The 18,085-nt window shown below is 62.4% G+C and overlaps 2 protein-coding genes across 2 annotated transcripts in view; one reads left to right on the forward strand and one right to left on the reverse strand.

Moving 5' to 3' along the window:
* The window catches only part of SEMA4D (semaphorin 4D), an 83,011-nt gene extending 81,372 nt beyond the window's left edge, over positions 1 to 1,639 (forward strand). The window contains exons 18-19 of the mRNA XM_045083021.1: positions 8 to 105; positions 585 to 1,639. Coding sequence (XP_044938956.1) covers positions 8 to 105; positions 585 to 611 — 125 coding nt within the window. The 3' untranslated portion in view covers positions 612 to 1,639. The remainder of the gene's footprint in view (positions 1 to 7; positions 106 to 584) is intronic.
* A 597-nt stretch (positions 1,640 to 2,236) lies between these two features.
* The window catches only part of SECISBP2 (SECIS binding protein 2), a 43,998-nt gene continuing 28,149 nt past the window's right edge, over positions 2,237 to 18,085 (reverse strand). Inside the window, exons 11-17 of the mRNA XM_045083024.1 lie at positions 11,377 to 11,540; positions 10,661 to 10,799; positions 10,051 to 10,198; positions 9,391 to 9,611; positions 3,702 to 3,856; positions 3,323 to 3,494; positions 2,237 to 2,997 (exon numbers count right to left, since the gene is read on the reverse strand). Of these exons, the coding sequence (XP_044938959.1) occupies positions 2,906 to 2,997; positions 3,323 to 3,494; positions 3,702 to 3,856; positions 9,391 to 9,611; positions 10,051 to 10,198; positions 10,661 to 10,799; positions 11,377 to 11,540 (1,091 nt within the window). The 3' untranslated portion in view covers positions 2,237 to 2,905. The remainder of the gene's footprint in view (positions 2,998 to 3,322; positions 3,495 to 3,701; positions 3,857 to 9,390; positions 9,612 to 10,050; positions 10,199 to 10,660; positions 10,800 to 11,376; positions 11,541 to 18,085) is intronic.

The following is an 18,085-nucleotide window of genomic DNA, read 5'->3' on the forward strand; positions in this document are numbered from 1 at the left end:
CTTGCAGAGGCGACCCACCAGGAGCAGTGGACCAGAGAGCTGGCCGCCTGGAGGGCTGTGGCCGGGGAGCATGACCGCGTGATGCGGAGCTGGAGGAAGGCGTGGGTATGTGGCCAGACGGACAACGGGCAGGGGCCGGCAGGGCGGGCCCGCAGAGCCGTTCTGCCTTCAGGAACCTTCGGGCTCTGAACTCTAGGCAAATCCCCAGGGAGTGTCAGCGCAGTGAGGAGAGGAGGGCCTCTCGTGGAGACTCCAGATGGGGGGCACGTGTGGCGGCAGGGCCACAGGCTCTCGCTGAGCCTGCAGGGAGTCCCGTCCAGGCACCCACGGGTGGCAGGACAGGCGGCCCCCAGTCCCGGGAGTCGGCCGGGCAGGTGCCCCAGAGCTCCCCGGCAGGCTTCCACCGTCCTGGCCGCCGTGGCCACCTACAGCCTCTCCTTGCTGCCGACACGGACTCGGGGTCTCTGACCGATGCATTCAAGCTCAGCTTGCACAGGACACCCTCCCCGAAGGCCACCTCCTGCGTCTTGGGGGGAGGTCTCTGTTCTGCCAGGAATTCAAAGGAGCCTGCATTGTTCTTTCAGGAAAGCTGTGACAAGGACAACTTATAGACCTCAGCTGAGGCGCTGCCCCCTCCCAAGCCGCCCCGGAGAGGTCCCAGGACCGTGAGCAGTCACCTGGCCTGCCAAGACAGGGTTCACCTCAACCGCCAAAGACAGCAGCCAAAACTTTAAAGACTTAGTTGCTCGCAGGGGACAGGAGAGCCTACCTGGCGGACACGGGACACCAGGACCGTTAAGCTACAGATTCGATGCCAGACAGCGGCGTGCATGATGGCTCCTCTCCCAGAAACGCCGCTGCTGTGCTCCCAGCTGTTCCTCCCGCCCACACGACAGCCCCGTCCCCAGCCTGCCGCTGCTCCCACCTTCACTGAGCTCCCACGCGCCAGGGACAGGCCCAGCGAGACCAATGAAAGCAACTGGCCGGACACCTCGAGTGACAGGAGGTACCCCCCTCTCCCCCCAGAAGCTCCAGGCTCTAAGGGCTCCATGGGCTTCGGCACGCGGCTCCAAGTGTGCTCTGTGCGTGCCCTGAGCTGGCGTGCCCCATGCCGGAGCCTCTGCTGACGGGGCTACACCCTCTGCGGGACCCAAAGGCCTGACGCTGCGCAGCCCAGACCCCGGTCACCTTCTCCTAATGAAATGACGGCAACCCGCAGCCAGCCCACCCTCCCAGAGCCTCCCTGCAACCCCCGCACACGGACAGCCTGTGTCCGAACCCCCCGCCCCCGATTCGGAGGCTGAGGACCTCTGAGAGTGCGTCTGTCTCCCCCGGCTTGCAGCGGGGTCGCCCGCCCGCCCCGGCCTCCGGGCCCGCATGCAGGGTGCCGTCCACTCAGCGGGGGGTGCGCGCGTCCGGGCTCCCACGGGACGGGCTCAGAGGCCTGGGCCCTTCCAGGGGCAGCTCTCCGCGGCCGGGAGACTCGCCCCGGGTCTGGATGTGGGGGAGTGTCTCATGCCAAGACCGCAATGAGACGTGTGCCCCCAGCCTAGCGCGGTGGGGGTGGGGGTCTGGTGGGACCCGAGCTTAGGAGGCGGGGTTGTCTACACTGTTGAGAAAATAAACAGGAATAAATGCAGTGAGCGGAGCATGTGCTTGGGAGGCGTGGCCCCGAGGGCACAGGCCGGTGTGTCCCCAGCAGCTGCAGCCTCTGCCACCAGAGGGACGCTGTGGCCAGGCCAACCCCCATAGCAAGTCCCCCGAGAAGCACCAGGCGGTGCCAACACGGCACTCGCACCGCCCCGCTGGGCTCCACGTGCTCCCCTGGGCTCTGCTGCCAGTTCAAAACGTCCTGCTCTCCTTGTAGATGAACTTGAGGACTTTCCTGTCGCCTCTCTCAAACCTCCCATGGGGCATGGGGCACCTGCAGACGCAGGAAGGCGAGAGAGCCCTGCCCTTGGGGGAGAAGCTGCGGCGTCACACGCTCCCGCAGGCCACTCGCCTCAGACTAAACATGCCCGGCGCCACCAAGGTCCCCTAACAGTGCGCTCAAGGCCAACGAGCCCCGCGGCTCACCCCATGCGCACTGGGCAGCAAAGCTCCGTCCCGTCATGACACCGGGATGCGTGGGGCTGAGGCAGCAGCCCTCCCGGCAAGCCTCTTCCCCTTAAACGCCGTGCCTGAGGGGCCGCCCCCGGACTCAGGACGTGCCCACGAGCCTAAGACGGCGGGCGGATCAAATCATTGCTCTTTATTCAAAATAAATAAACCCTCTTACCTACAGCAAAATATGAAAGCAAACTTCTATCCCACTGGCCTCCAAGACAGAAACCACATTCAGAATACATTCGTTTACAAAAAGAAAACATCTGCAGATCAGCAAAACAAATCCCGAAACTTCAATATACATTGCTTCTTTGAAAAATAAAAGCAAAAAGGAATAATTCATGTCAAAAGGTCACAGGTTAGAGAAGTGATTTTCCTCAAGGCTCATTTTAGCAGACCCTCTAAATACCCCCCATCTTCCAGTCAAAAAGCCAGGTCCCAAGAGAGCCGCCCCCAAGCCCACACCCGGCCCGCGACGCCACCCGCCCCCCCCCCCCCGGACACAGTTCAGCTCTTCTGCGGGGGTTGGGGGGGTTCTTCACAGCAGAGAACTCGGGGCGCCACACCTTCCAGCCGTTCCCAGATTCCGTAGCTCAGACCCAAAGCTGCCTCTCGGGGCTCCTGGGCAAGGCTCCCTTAGCACGCCCGGGGGTCCAGGGGCCCGGGACATGCCTCCTGGATTCACCTCCCGACTCAAAAGCCACACAGCACAGCAGGTCTGCGGAGACCTGAGAAGAGAGGGGCCCCCGAGTCTCTCATGCCTCCCTTCCTTACCGCTGGCAACACACACAACAGCGCGCTACAAACTCAGGTTCAGCATCTGGGAGGTTGAAGCCTCCAGCTCCAGCGCGCAGCGACGGTACGCCTCCAGGTGATTCCTCCAGATTTCCACTACAGACGACAAAGGGGCACAGCTGAGGGACACCCAGGGACAGCTGGGGCCATCTCTGCTGTCTGGGAGGGGGGGGGGGCGACTGCCAGGGGGGCTCAGGTCCCTACAGGAGCCTGGAGAGGACCTCCCCCCTCACCCCCACTGTTAGTATCTGAGAGCCTCCTGCCAAGGACCCCACGGGGCTCAAGGCCACGCTCTGCAGGCGCCATGTGACCTAAGGTCTGAGCCCAGCTGGGACCGACCCGGCCTTATGCCGCCACCTGTCAGTCCAGGGGGACGCGGAGCCTGAGGACACACAGTCCCCCCGCCCCGCCCAGCACTCACTGTAGTGCGGCTCTTCTCTCCCAGCCACGGGTGCCGGGGGGCTGTCCTGCGCCGAGCCGCTGGGAGCCGGGGGGCCGGGCTCCCCAGCCAACTCCTGGCGCACGCTCTCCAGCATGGTCTTGTACGCCAGCCGGGCGGCCATCGTCAGCTCAACCATCCTGTGGAACTGGTCCTGGGGCAGAAGGGAGCGCGTGGATGACAGCCCTGACCCCAGAGACACGGGTCTCCGCCTGCCGGGCAGCAGGGGTGAAGCAGGGGACCCCCAGCAAGGATGCTGCCTGCCAGCGGCAAGCACAGAGCTGCCTCCGAGTGGCCCTGCGGTGCCCTGCGGGGGACACTGCATGCGCGCCCACGGCTCCCAGCCCGGCCCTGAACTCACCTGGGCCCCGTCGTAGCTGAAGATGCCCACAGCGCTGACGGGCACGGCCTTGTTCAGACTGCGCCCCAGCGCTTTGCGGTTGAGCGCAAACACGAACGGGATGCTCTGCTCGCAGGCGTAGTCGATGATGGTGTGCAGCGTGTCATCCAGCCCGCCTGGTCAGGGACAGGGCAGAGACCAGGAGACGCGTCACACGCAGCCTGGCGCGGTCCTGGCCACAAAGGGATTCCACTTTCACAGGGCAACAGCCCTGTGGGCCGCGCCTGCAACCAGGACAAGGCTGCCCCCACCATCCCGCAGGCGCAGTGTTCCTCCCAGCCGGGGGACGCGCTCTCGGAAGAGACGCATAGACGCGTCCTCCACCAAGGAAACAGCTGGCCTTATGTGGGACACGGGAAGGGAGGTCTTCGCCTTCTAGCAGGGTCCCTGCTCCGGATCCCAGCATGGGGGTACACAGAACACCCGGCAAAGCTCAGACACCGGCAGGGGCCAAGCCTCCCCATCTCCATGTCAGGTGCCCCCAAGTCTCAGTGACACAAGCTCCAACCAGAGGGCTCTGCGCTGCCACCGCCCACGCGCTCTCCCCACCCGCCTTTCGTTTGCTGGAGGCTCCCAGGACGCAACGCAGGGCAGCACAGCCTGTGTCTGCCTAGTCCTTTACGGCCATGACCCAGAACTGCCATCCCCAGCCAGAGCAGAGGGGGCCGGGGCCGGGGGGGGGGGGGGGAAGCCCGCCCGCCCCCCCCACCCCGTGCACCCACCAGCAGGCGCCCCACAGGCCGCTGCGGACTCCATCTCCGGCCCCTCCCCTCCCTGGAGGCCCGGGCCGGGTTGGGAACCGGCGGGACCCCAGTTACTTGGCCGACCCTCCTGGCAGCCAGCCCCTGCCTCTGGGCCGCCCCGAAGGTCACCTTTGTTTACAGAACACCTCTGGGGAGTTATCAGGACTATTCCAAGGTGTGAGCCACAAACCAAGCACAAGCACAAAAACCCAGCAGGAAGAACTCTTACTTCGGTGGGCTTCACGGGTGTTTGCTGCAAAGGACCAAAGGACGGGACAGCTCCAGGGCATTATCCGGACCCGCCCTGTGCCCCAGGCCCCCGGCTAACTGCCTGGGAGCAAGAGCTCCTGGGTGCCCACAGAGATGGGACCCTGGGGCACGGAAAGGTCACCAGTACACTACAGGCCAGCCCCCCCCCCCCCCCCCCCCCCCCGCGGCAGACTCCCCACCCTCCACCACCCTGTCCGGGCGCGGGGGGCGGGGGAGGTGCAGGAGAGGCCCGCGGAGAAGGGCTGGGTGTGGGTGACGTGCCGCCACACGGGGGCCCAGCAGTCCGGAGTCTTACTACAAGAGAGGGGAGTGTGTGTGTGTGTGTGTGTGTGTGCGCGCGCGCACAAGTCGCGCAGGCAAGCGGAGCAGCAAGGCAGCAAGGGCGTGTGGGGACAGGCGTGCGGATCACCGCAGATGGACCGGACCCCTCGGCCGGCACAGAAGATGCACAGAACGGCTTCAAGGTGCGCGGAAACACAACAGAACAGCGACAGGAAGGCACCTGTGCCCTCGGCCACACTCATCCCGAGGACAGCAGACCAATTCTGTGTCAACCCAAAACCCTGAAACACTCTTCCTACAACGGGGGTTTTCTCTGAAGAATAAAGAAGATGACGAGGCCCACATATCCGGCTCCGAGAGCACACGTGCGGGCGCAGTGACCCGGCGGCGCGGAGCGGGGTACCCCAGCAGAGGGAGCGCTGGCAGGCGGCGGGGAGAGGGCCATTGGGTTGGCCTCTGCAAAGATCCCGCTGAGAAGAATACAGTCTACACAAACAAAAACAGAAACGTGGAAGTACCAGAAAAACCAGTATTTAAAAACCTAATAATAGGCTTAGAGCATTAAGGGGGACGATGGCATAAAATCTAAAGGAAATGAAAACACCAAAACAAAAAACCTCAGTATAATAACAACACCCAAAATCCCTGCCCTGCCAAAAAACGTTTAAAAAACAGGCAAAAGACAAAGACAAACCAAAACAACATTCACCACTCTCGCCCAGAGGGCTGACTTACTATATAAGAAGGCCCAGGTCACTACTGAAGAGATCAGCAAACCCAAAACACAAACGGGGAAAGAACATAAACCATGAATTCATTGAAACCCCCAAGCTCTTCAACAAGAAAGCAGCTACTCACCGCCTCCCCCCAGACAAATGGGGGCCCAACGCCCACGCCCCCGGGAGCCGAGCCGCTGGGGGTGCAGCAGCGGCCTCGGGCAAGCAGCGGTGTGACCCACAGGACCCGTGGCCGCACCGGGCGGCGGGGCCCACAGAGGCGCTCCCACAAGTAGGAAGGACAGCAAGCTCGGGGAGTCCTTGTTCTCAGCCGGAGATGCCCGGAAAGACCCAGGGGCTGTCCATGCCGTGGGTGCTCGCAGCTGGGCCCCCAGACCGACGGCTACACGCTCGGGGCCCACAGCGCCGGATGCCAGGTCTCCGTCTCTCTCCCAGTCACACCCTGATTACCAAGGACCCATCAAATGGGGCACTGCCACTTGCCTCTGGGGGGCTGCAGGCACCTGGGGGGCCAACTCCTGAAAGGGAAACTCAGCACCTGCCCATGTCATGGCACCGCCCCACCCAATCAGCAGGCGGACGGACTCACAGACAGGGCCCACGACATCTGCCAGAGAAGAAAACGTCTGCCATGGCCCCGTCACCTGCCACCACTTACAGGAGCAGCCAATGCTCGTTCACGGGGAAACAAAAGTACATCCCGCTGCTCTGGGAACTGGGGCGTCACGGTGGCCGGTTTGCTCAGAGACTAACGCTCAGTTCTGCCCAGGCCCTGGCCCAGACCCACCTAAAATCTGAGGACAGAGGAGGAAGCAAGCTCTGCGGACAAAGACACTCAATAAAGGCCTCCGTTCCCAGCCGAAGGCCTGCGTCCCCAGCCAGCAGGGAGAGCACAAGGGCAGCGGGCCGAGGAGGGGCGCGCCATCCTCAGCTGGAGCCACAGTCCTTCCCCACCGCCCGCCGGGCACTCCCGTGGCCCTGGGTGCCAGCCACGCGGTCACGCTCTGCCTCGTGTCCCCCATCCCCGGGGCCCATCACAAATGCTGTCTGAGCAGCTGCCGGCCCGTTGAAGGCTCCTTTCCAGGCGGCCCTGCTGGTGCCAGGACTGGGGTTTCTGGAGGTTGCCCGCCACGCTAACTGGGAAGAGGGACAGCAGGGCAGGAATGAGGAGGTACACGCCGAGCGCCTCTTCTGCTGGTCAGGTCCCTGCAGACACCCCACATGTGCCTCCGGGGGACTCCCCTGGGAGAGACTGGGTGGCTGCACCTGTCTGTGTGACACAGCGGCAAGTCTAGACGGTTCTGCCCTGCCCAGCGCCCAGCCCACAGTCTCAGTGAGAGCCACAAGTTCCAGGATTCGGACAACACAACTTAGAACAAGTTAAACGCTCAAAACAAGCACCATGTAAAGTTCAGGTTCAGAGTTACCAGACCAAACGCCACCTACGCAGACACGGTCCTCCCCCACGGCTCAAGGCCGGGACGCTGAGGCCTCCCTGCAAAATACTGCAAGCCCTCGGCTAGCTGCTCCTTGCAAAGCACGTACAAGACGTAGTGGCAAGTTCCCTCAGCCTCAAAGCAGAAGCACATGGGCACGGACGGCGAACAGCGGACCTGGACGTGCCAGTGGTGGAGCCACCTGCCGGCCAGGCTCACCCTCCCTGGGTCGGGGGAAAAGCACCCAGAAGTGCCCACTGCACACTCACACCTGTTTCTCAGTGTGCTTGTTACAGTCGCACGCACGCACAAGTCAAGGGCAGGAAGCTGGAGCGCCAGCAGAGGCTGAGCCCGCCAACCTGACAGCGGGGCGAGTGGGGGGAGCCCACAGCCCGCCCTCCACGGCTTCGTTCCAGTCTCCCGGGGCCCGGTGGCCGCGTGCACTGTGGGCACCTTCCGCCCGGGGGAGGTTCAGGGGAGGTGAGGGCGGCTTGGTGGGCTCCCCTGGGCAACGCCAGGCCCCGATTTCTAGGAGGGATTTGAGGACAGAGGCGGCCCCGCACCAGGCTGAGTGTCTCGCCCAGGGGCATCAAGACATCCCCTTGGGGGGGCTCCCCAGCACAGCAGTGGCCCAGCCAGCCGGCCCAGCGTGGCCCCGCAGCAGCAGCATCACTGAAGAACGTGCTAGAACCGCATCTCTGGGGTCCAGTGGCCTCGCTCTGGCAGGGGTCGGGGTGATGCTGGCGCGCACTAGGTGGGCAAGCACGGGCCTGCGACGCAGCTCCCGGCCGCCATGCACCAGCCACACCGGCTGAGAACAAGCAGACCATGACGGCCGGCGGCATCCGCGCATGCCTGCGGCCTGAGACCCAAACAACCAAGCAGCGGCAAGAGAGGCACTTGGGGTGGGGGTGCCACATCCTCTCTGCGCGCAGCTCAGGGTACTTACTGATCAGCCCCACAGCAGCAGGGCGGCAGCAGACACAGAGACTTCAGGACAGCAGAGACAGCTCCCGGAAGCCAGAGGAGGAGGCACGGGAAACCCTGCTGCCGTTCAGCGGAGGCCGGCAGCACCCAGAGCCGAGGGACGCTGCGAGGACAGCGGCGCCGCGGCTCCGCGGCCCCGCGCAGAGCGCCCCCAGCAGGGCCCAGGCGCTGCCCATCCTGCTGCTCAGAGAGCCCCGCGCACAGGCAGCGCCCACCCACTCCCAGAGCAGAGGAAGGAGGACGGAGCACGGGCGGCGCCGGGGGAGCGCGGGTGGCGCCGGGGGACCGGGCTCCGAGCCCCATCTGCCAGACGCACGCTCGCACCTGCCTCCCACCAGCCCCGGACTCACACTGCTGCCGGCATCAGCCCAGCCGCTGCCCAGCAGGAGCCGGCGGGCCGTCCCTGAGGACGGCCACGGGGCGGGTGCAGAGAGCCTCGAGGAGCCCAGGCAAAGCTGCGGAACATCCCAGGCACCGACAATCTCGGGGGAGGCTCAGGCCGCGGGCAGGGAGGGAGGGGGTGGACTCGTGTTCAAACCCAGTGCTGTGCGGGGATCCAAGGATGGGGCGCGGCGACCACACAGCCAGAGGACAGGGGCCCGAAGCCCCCTGCTGTCCCAGTCCGGGGCCAGGGCCTGCCCTGAGCCACTGCTCTCCGGGCCCCCGGGACCCCACACAAGGCGGGAAAACTCCCGGCTCCGGCATCGGCCGCCAGGGAAGCTCCGCGTAGGCGCCAACCGGCTCCCTGCAAGGTGACCCGACACACGTAGGCGACAGGCACACGTGCTCCGAAGGCTCCTCGGCCCTCGGCGGACAAAGACACAGGACACAGGTTCCCCACGACCCGTCCCCCCAACACACAGCCCATGCCTGTCTGTCATCCAGCCCAGCCACTGTGCCACAAAACACAGCCGACCTGCCGGGGCCGGTGAGACAGCCGAGCCCCGGGACAAGCCGCCCCTGCTCCCGGACCGAGCAAGGACACACCAGCTGGACGGCCATGCAGCCGGTCACAGAAGCCCCACGGCAGGAGCCCCGGGAGCCCCCCACCTCCCCGGAGGCCTGATGGACCGGCCAGACTGCCAGCCAGAAGGGCCCGGGCCCGGCTGCATCAGAGAGTGGCCGCCGGGCGGCCAGGTGAGCGGCAGACGCGGGCCTCGGTGATGGGAGCGGGAGCCCGCCCGGCGCGCGTTACCTTTCGACTGGATCTTCTCGCAGTTGGGGGAGATGATGACGCACTTGAGCTTCCTGAGCCTCAGATGCTTGAGCACCTCCCGCAGCCCCAGCACGAGCCGGCGTTTGGTCTTCGCCTTGACCGGGTCCTTCTGGTACGTGCGGTCTTGGAAGCGCACCAGCTCCCTCAGCAGCTCCGAGACGCAGGCGTCCACCTCCTTGCTCAGCATCTGGCTGCAGTAACTGAGGGAGGCGCCCACTGGCGGCGGCCCTGTCGGGGGTCCCCGCGGGGAGCGGCCCGCGCCGACCCGGCCTCCTGGCCGACGGACCGCACGTCCTCCCCGCTCCCAACTACGAGGGGCAAAGCCTCCTTCTGCCCGGCCTGGGCCCTGGGGCGGCACCAGCCACAGACAGCCACAGCCGGAGCCGGAGAGCGGCGGCATGGGAGCAGGTGGCACTCCCTCCGACGTCCCCAGAGACGCCAGACCGCGAAAGGGAGACATCACCTCTCCACCTGGCCCGCTGTGACAGCACGTGAGGACGACAAGGACCTCGCAGAAGCAGAGGGTTCTGACGAGGAGAGCCAGGGTCCAGCCTGGTGCCCTGAGGACGACGGGGCGCAACAGCCCCACACTCCATAACAAAGTGAGCCCAGCCCACCCCGGGGCCCGCGGTCACTCACTCCCGGAACCTTCTGCTGTGGATCTTGGGGCAAGCTGCGCTGCTGGGGACCAGGTGGCAGCCCTCCACCTCCTTCTGGAGCTCAGCTCTCAGCAGCCCTTCCGACTCGCCCTCCAGCGCAGGCGCAGAGGACGACACGTCAGACCCCTCTGCAACGTCACAGAGAAGCCAGTCAGCACACAGCCCGGGCCACGCTGGGCGCACGGGCCGAGGGCGGGGAAGGCCCGAGCACATCTCACAGGGTGGCATCTCTGGGACAGCCCCTCCCCGCAGAAGGACAAAGGTGACAAGTGCTCCAGCCACGCACCGATGCTCTGCGGGCTGTTCTGAAGGCACAGCTCGGGCAGCGGCGTACTGACACATGCCCCCTGCGACCCCATGACCCTCACGCTGCTGGGCAGGCAGCTACGTGGTTCGTGCTTTTCATTCTCACGGGGAGCATCCGATGCCACACAGCACACCCTCGGCCTCGCCCCTGTCCTTCGGCCCGCCCCCCAAGAGGCGCAGGGGCCAGGAGCGCTGCCGGCCCACAGAACACCGTCTGACCAGCCAGCACCCCGACAGCTGCCGTCCTGAGCTGGCGCGGTGCACGGCCGCCGGAACAGCGGTACCTGAGGGGACAGCCTGCTCCGGGGCCCCGTCATCACCACCGCTCTCGCCATCCAGCACGGTGTCACTGGCGGGAGCAGGACTCCCGGTGTTTTCTTGGAGACGCTGCTGCTTTCTCTCCTGCCGTTCTTTCAAAATGATCTTTAAGATGAAACAAGCAATTAAAACACCTAAGTCCTTGTCCTTACGAATAAGCCCTTCTACTAAACAGGCCACCCCACCTCAGCAGGTGGGCACGGTACCTTCCTGCACCCTCATGGCAGCGACATGCCCTCCGTCCCCAGGGGCCAGGCCCACGCCCCCCAGATGTGCAGAGGCGGGCATGCAGGACCCAGGCCAGACAGCGCCGCCGCGCCAGCCCCAACAGAACCCATATTCCAGAATCTGCACACCAGCCAGATCACCCCAGGGAGGGTGCGGGCAGTAGCCCCCGTTCCTGGTTCTCTGCCCACAACACCTGCCGAGCATTACAAGCAAAGGAGCCCGTCTCCAGGAGCGGAGGCGCTCTGCTGCGTGCCCTCTGCCGCCCCATGCACGGAGGGGGTCGTTGCCAGAGAACCACACACACGCCGAGAGCGCACGCTCCGGCAGGACGAACATCAGGTCTGCAAATGCTACAGCGGTTAGACGTGACACAGACCGGCAGAGCGGCGTCTCCGAGCTCTAGACGTGACACAGACCAGCAGAGCGTCTCCGAGCTCCGGCCTCCCCCGCGTACCTTCTTCAGCGAGGTTGGCTTCTTGGCCTTGGGGCCCTCTCTCTGCTTCCCCTTCTTCATCAGCGGGCCGCTGGAGTCCAGGGGGTTGTGCGGCGTCCTCACCTGGCTCAGGCGGCCCTTCTTCCCTGACGCGCTGTCTCTGGAGAGGACCGGCACTGCCCCGACTGCAACATGGGGGGACACGGGGCATCAGGCGCACCAGGGCACCCCGAGCCGCCCAGCCCATGACTTCCCTCATCCCCCTCGGACTGACCGTTACACAGTCTGCTCGCTGACAACCCCATGAAGTTCAGACCTTCCAGCAGAGATCCCAAAACGCCATCACTTAGCTAGACACAACCAGGGTCCCTCCCCATGATCCAGCCTCCATGTGGCTCAGCAAAGCGGGAGGTGGGGGACCCCCACCCTCTGCAAGTGAGTTATTTCCAGGCAGCGCACACCTACGACAGCCCTTGTGACGGGGTCCGGTCCCTCCCCCCCATTTTCGACACCGTCTCTCAGGGGGAGGCTACTGGTTTCCAAACTTGCATGGTCTCTCTCACTAGCCCGTAGGATTCTCTGCGTCTCCAGGTGGAAAGACACTGGCCTAGCTCCGGTCCCCCGCCACGGGGAGGAGCCTTCGCTGTCGCGGGATCACAGTCGCGGCCCAGCACTTCCCTCTGGCGCTGCTTCCTGCCTTCTTCCCGCCCCAGGGAAACAGTCTGTCTCGCTGCCTCCTCTCCCTGCCCTCTCGTTAGGACAATTTCCCAACGCACGCCCAAGGAAAGAGAACGTCCGACAGGCCCCATGTCCCCACCACCCGGCTTGCACGACACCGGTGCTCTCCCGCTAGCTGACCAGCCCTCACGGGCTCTGACCGACGCTGAGCTCTGGGCGTTTTCGCAGCTGGGCGTGCGGGGCCGCTTCCAGCCACAGCCCCGCACGGCGGCCCGCATGGTGGGACCTGTGCACCCAGGGGATCCGTGTGAGCGGACGTGGGATGAGCTCGTCTTGAGGAAGCAGCCCATGCAGACCCTGCTCCCACCTGCTCGCTCCGTCCCCGATGCCACCTCCCAGGGCCAGACCTCAGCTGGGCACCTGGGACTCCTGCTGCCTGGGCCCCGCCCAGCTGCCCCAGGCCAGGCGACTCTCCACACCGCATCAGCGGTGCGACCGGGGCCCTGGCACACGCACAGGGAGATCGGGCCGCTCCGTCCCGAAAAGCAGCTGCCGTGCGGGATGAGACACTCGCCGATCATGGCAGCCCTCCAGAAAGTGACCACGGGCTTCCAACGAACTGCAGACCGCAGCCAGTGCGCCCACCCAAGCCCGGCCGTCCTCTCCAGGCTGCGCCTGCCCTCTCCCTGCTCATGGCTGCCTGGAGCACGGCGGACACGCCGCCATAACCTGCAGCTCTCGCCTTCCACCAGAAGGGCTGCAGGATGGCGCGCATGCCCTTCAGAGAGGGGATCTGGCAACGGGCCAGCCCCAGCCATAGCCCTCTGTGGGCCCAGGGCCAGGGGACCTCCGCCCCACATCCCTGCAGAGACTGGGCCCGGGTGCAAGTGCAGGCGTCCACGAGGCCCGGGACGTGGACCAGCGCAGGCCCCGGCACGGCCCGCGGGCCAGGGCACCCCAAGCCCACACACGCCTGTGCGCAGACAGCAGAGGCGCCAACCGCGCCCGGGAGCCGCCAAGAGCCAGAGCAAGCAGCCTGGGCGCAGAGCCGCCGGCAGGTGCGGGACAGGCTGCAGAGCCAGGCCAAGGCCATCACCGAGGGAAACCATCACCGTCGCTACTCTCAGGGAGAAAAACACCACCCCGAAACCAGAGCTGCTACGATGTATGAATTGAAATACGGCGTATTCAACGACAAATTCCGAGCCTTTCAAAGAAACTAGGAGACGTGACCCACACTCAGGGTACAGAAGTTCAGAGAAACCGCGTCGGCGGTACGGGCTGGGGGCACGGCCGCCACGACTCCGGGGCAGCCTGAGGACACAACCCAAGCCCGGGGGGCCCGGGCAGCTGCAGCTCCGAACAGAAACCGATGAAGCCGGAAAAAAAATACAAATACTCGGTTCCAAGAAAACACTTAAAGAGACGAAGAAAAGTGAACTGAGCCCAGGAGACCAGCAGGGCGTCAGCGAGCAGACCACACGGGAAAGGGGGCAGCCTGGACACAGGGAACCACAAAGTCTTCAGAAGAAATAAAGGCCCCGGGGGCGTATCTAAAAAGGGGGGAGGGGGCGTGTCTGGGTGGGTTAAAGCCTCTGCCTTCGGCTCAGGTCATGATCCCAGGGTCCTGGGATCGAGCCCCGCATCAGGCTCTCTGCTCAGCGGGGAGCCTGCTTCCCCCTCTCTCTCTGCTTGCTTCTCTGCCTCCTTGTGATCTCTGCCTGTCAAATAAATAAATAAAATCTTTAAAAAAAAAAAAATGATGCCAAATCTTACTTCTGGGAACAAGAGCCAAGGGGGAGGCTCCCAGGCTCACCTCATCCCACGGTTACACTAACAGAACACTGACATGACTGTAAACAGGCCAGAAAAGGACCCAAAGTCGGGCAGAACAGACTCTCCAGAGCTCAAGGTAGAGAACAGGCACACCCAAGAGGGACAGAAAGGGCGAGCATGGTCTGGAGCCTGCCAAACCCGAAGGCCGTCTGCAGGAGGGAGAAGCGCACCCGGTGCGGGGGGGGCGGGGGGAGCGCAGACCCCACACCAGGCCCCCGGGGCCCACACTGGGAAGACAAGCCCCCATGACACTGGGCTTTGAAAACCAGACTGGACGAACCTTGCAGGTTCTTACAACCAGTGGGGCTGAGCACCTAAAACTCCAAACCCGAGGCTCTGCCCTGGGGAGCTGGAGGGGGACCAGGAACGGCACGGCAGGCTCACCGAGTCACGGCGAAGCAGCCGCAGGCTGGAGGAGGCCCAGCGCATACAGGCGGGACGGCTGCCTGCGAACCTCAGAGCCTGGGCCGGGAGGGCGGGGATCCCCGGGAGACGCCTCCGAGAACGACGAGCCGGCAGGTGCCATCTCCCTCCCGCACACCCCCAGCCCAGACACGCAGAAACCCGCAGGAGCAGCGCAGCGCTAAGAGCATGCACCCGCCACCACCAGCCCAGCCTCTGCAGGGTTTTCCGGAGGGTTTTCGGGGCAGTTACAACGCCCTTCCCACAGGGGCCCAGCCCACACCGGGCACCTCACTCCCGCACACCTCCTGCGGCCCCGTCCCCTCCAGCATGGCCCGGTCCCCCAGGAGCTGTCCCTGGGCACTGCGGGTCCCTGCTGGCAGTGGACCAGCACGCACCTTGATGGCTCCTGGAACCCCGTCCCTGCATTCTCCTGCGAATCTAAGCCCTCCAATACGCCTTAGGCCCGAGCCCATCCCAAGTGGTGCCAGCAGCCCCGAGAGAGAGGCCTGCACCTCTCCACGGTGACTCCTGCCCCCAGGAGAGGGGAAGATAACCACACACACCAGTCTGCCTGCGGCCCCAGCAGCGGGCTGGCGTCAGACATCTGGTGAGACTGCAGGGCCCGCCCAATGACAAAAGCTTCTCCGGTGGGGTCCGGTGACAGTGCAGTTCCGACAAACAGCTGGTCCGACTCAAGTTAGGCTAAGGTGGCCCCAGCCTGGCCGGCTACCAACCCCCGGGCCAAACCCTGCCCTCACCAGGCAGAGTGCGGCTCTGCAGAGGAGCGGACTAAGGAGGAAGGGGCCGGGCCACAGCAGCAGGGCACACGCACCACACAGGCAACAGTCCCTGAAGCGTCAGGCCCTGGGCAGCAGAGGACACTGCACCGCTGGACACGACCGGAGCCCCTCTTCCTGGGGCCACGGCTCTCCAGAGCGGGAGACACGGCTGACTTTCCCAAAGCAGGGAGGCAGACGCACAGAGTTCGACGAAAGCAGAGTACAGAAGAGCACGTGCACATCGGAGACCGGGGAACAACCCCAGCGAGATAAGCGGCCTAAGACTCGGCCTAAGAAACCCGCCCGGCGGACAGTGTCACGTACGGGTCGCCGACACACTTGCCGCTGGAGAGAAGAGCGGAGGACGCCTCACTCGCGTCAGTGAGACCCCGACGAGACACAGAAAACACAAAACCACCGGAGACGAAGAACTCAGTGACTGGAACTAGAAATACGCTACGCGCGCTGGACGGTCAACCAGACGAGACGCGAGCGCGGCCCACGGCCCGGACGCCAGGGACGGGAGACAAGCTCGCTGAGCAGCAGAGAGGAGGAGGGAGAAAAGCCGAGAACGCATCCCGGAAACTCACCGTCGGCACCAAGAGCAGTACCATCTGCATGTATTACAGGCTCTCAGAAGGCGCAGAGAGAGAAAATGGGGCAGAAAATGTATCTGGAGAAAGAAAGCTTCCCAAATCTGAGGAAGGAAACAGAAATCCAGAGGCCGGAGGTACAGCGTCCCCTGCAAAATAAACCAAAAGAGGCCCACCCCAAAATACTTAGAATTAACATGGCAGAAAATACTGATAAAGGGAGAATTTTAAAACCAGTAGGAAAAGAGCGCCTGGGTGGCTCAGTCAGGTAAGCATCCAACTCTTGATTTCGGCTCCCCGTGATCTCGGGGTCGCGGGACGGAGCCCCACACCAGGCTCTATGCAGGGCGTGCAGCCTGCTTACAATTCCCCCTCTCCCGCCCTCTGCTGCCTCCCCTCCCTCCCCGCCCTCCTTCTCCCAAAAAAAAAAAAAAAAAGGCACCCACAAGAGACAGTCATCCAGGGGAGTCCCCCTAAGGCTGCAAGCAGGTCTTCCAGCAGACGCTTCACAGCAGCGTGATGGGGTCACGGTGCTGAAAGGAAAAAATGTGCCAGAGAAAACTCCATCCAGCCAGGCTGTCATTCAGAGTAGGAGGACAGAGAAACAGCTTCCCAAACAAAAGTTATAGGAATTCATGAGCACTAAACCAGCCCTACCAGAAACACCGAAGGGGTATCTCTGGAAGACCATAAGCAGGAGTGAGAAATGTTAGAAGCACAAAAGCAGTCAAATGAAGTCTATCTCTAAAAATCAGTCCAGGGATTCACAAAACGAAGATGTAAAGTAGGACACCGTGTCCCTACAACGCAGCGGGGAGCAGTAAAATGCGGTGCTTTTGGAACGGGTGAGACGTAGGCGACCGTCAACATCCCACACAGCCGGCTTGGTGCGTGAGACGTGAGACGCCAACCAAGCGTCACACAAATCACAAAACAGATATTCCAAAATAAAGAGAAAGGGTTCCCCGCAGATCATTCAAGGTGGCCAGCAAACTGCGAGAAGAGAAAGAACAGGGAAGACCTGCAGAAACCATCGTGAAACAAGTAACAAAGTGGCCGTAAGTGCGTCCTCCTCCATGACCTAAGGGACTAAGGGCTCCGAAGAGAAGACACAGGTGACAGCGGATATGGAAGTCAACACCGTCCACACGCCGGCCTCCCGGAGACTCACTTCAGACCGAAAGGCGCACGCGGACTGAGAGTGCAGGGACGGAAGAGAATTTCTGTGCAAAAGGAAGTGAAAAGAAAGCTGGGGCAGCGGTGCTGCAGGAGAAAAACCAGACTTCAAGACAGAGACCGGAAAGACAGAAGGACCCTACACCATCACCAAGACGGCAGGCCGGACGCCCGGAGCCTCGGGCCTTCAGCTCAGGTCATGACCCCAGGGTGCTGGAATCAAGCCCCGCATCAGGCTTCCTGCTCAGCAGAAAGTCTGCTTCTCCCTCTGCCTCTCCCCCTGCTGACGTTCTCTCTCTCTACCTCTGACACATAAATAAAATCTTGAAAAAAACAAATTTAAAAAGAGGACAATCCAACAATAAGACATAACAATTGTAAATATCTGTGCCCCCAAAGTAGGAGCGCTGCAACGCGTAACACATTTAATAACAAACAACGTCATCAACAGTAGCGCACCCCGCAGGAGGGGACTTTAACCCTACTGACATCAACGGGTAGGTCAGCCACACAGAAAATCAACAAGGAACCAGTGGCTTTGAATGCCACACAGGACCTAACAACACATTCCAAACGCTCCCAGAACAGCAGAATGTACAGTCTTTTCAAGTGCACATGGAACATTCTCCAGAACAGATCACATATTAGCCCAAAAGTCTCAGCAAATTCAAGAAGCTTAAAGTCCTACCGTGCATCTTTTCTGACCACAACGCTATGAAACTAGCAATCAACCAGAAGGGAGAATCTGGAAAGACCACAAACACATGGAGATTGATGACATGTTATTAACAATGAACGGGTCAACTTAGAAATCAAAAAGTACATGGAAACAAATGCGAATGAAAACACAACGGTCCAAAATTGGGGGAACGCAGCGAAAATGGTTCTAAGAGGGATGTTTGTAGCAACAGAGGCCTACCTTAGGAAGCAAGAAAAATCTCAAATAAACAACCTAACTTTATATCTAAAGGAACTAAAACCCCAAGCCAGTAGAAGGAAGGAAACCATTTATATCACAGCAGAAATAAATAATAGGGAGACTAACAAAAGCAAAAAAACCACAACAGAACAGATCAATGAAACCAGGAGCTGGTTCTTTGAAAAGATCAAAAAAACCGATAAATTCTTAGCCAGACTCATGGGAAAAAGATGACTGAAATCAGCAAAATGAGAAATGAAAAAGAATCAAAACCACAGAAACACCAAGGACTGTAAGAAAACATTATGAAAAATTGTATGTTAACAAACTGACATAGAGCAGAA

The sequence above is a fragment of the Mustela putorius genome, unplaced genomic scaffold, assembly GCF_011764305.1.
Source record: "Mustela putorius furo isolate JIRA1106 unplaced genomic scaffold, ASM1176430v1.1 tig00000680_pilon_pilon_pilon, whole genome shotgun sequence".
In the NCBI taxonomy this organism is placed as follows: Eukaryota; Metazoa; Chordata; class Mammalia; order Carnivora; family Mustelidae; genus Mustela; species Mustela putorius.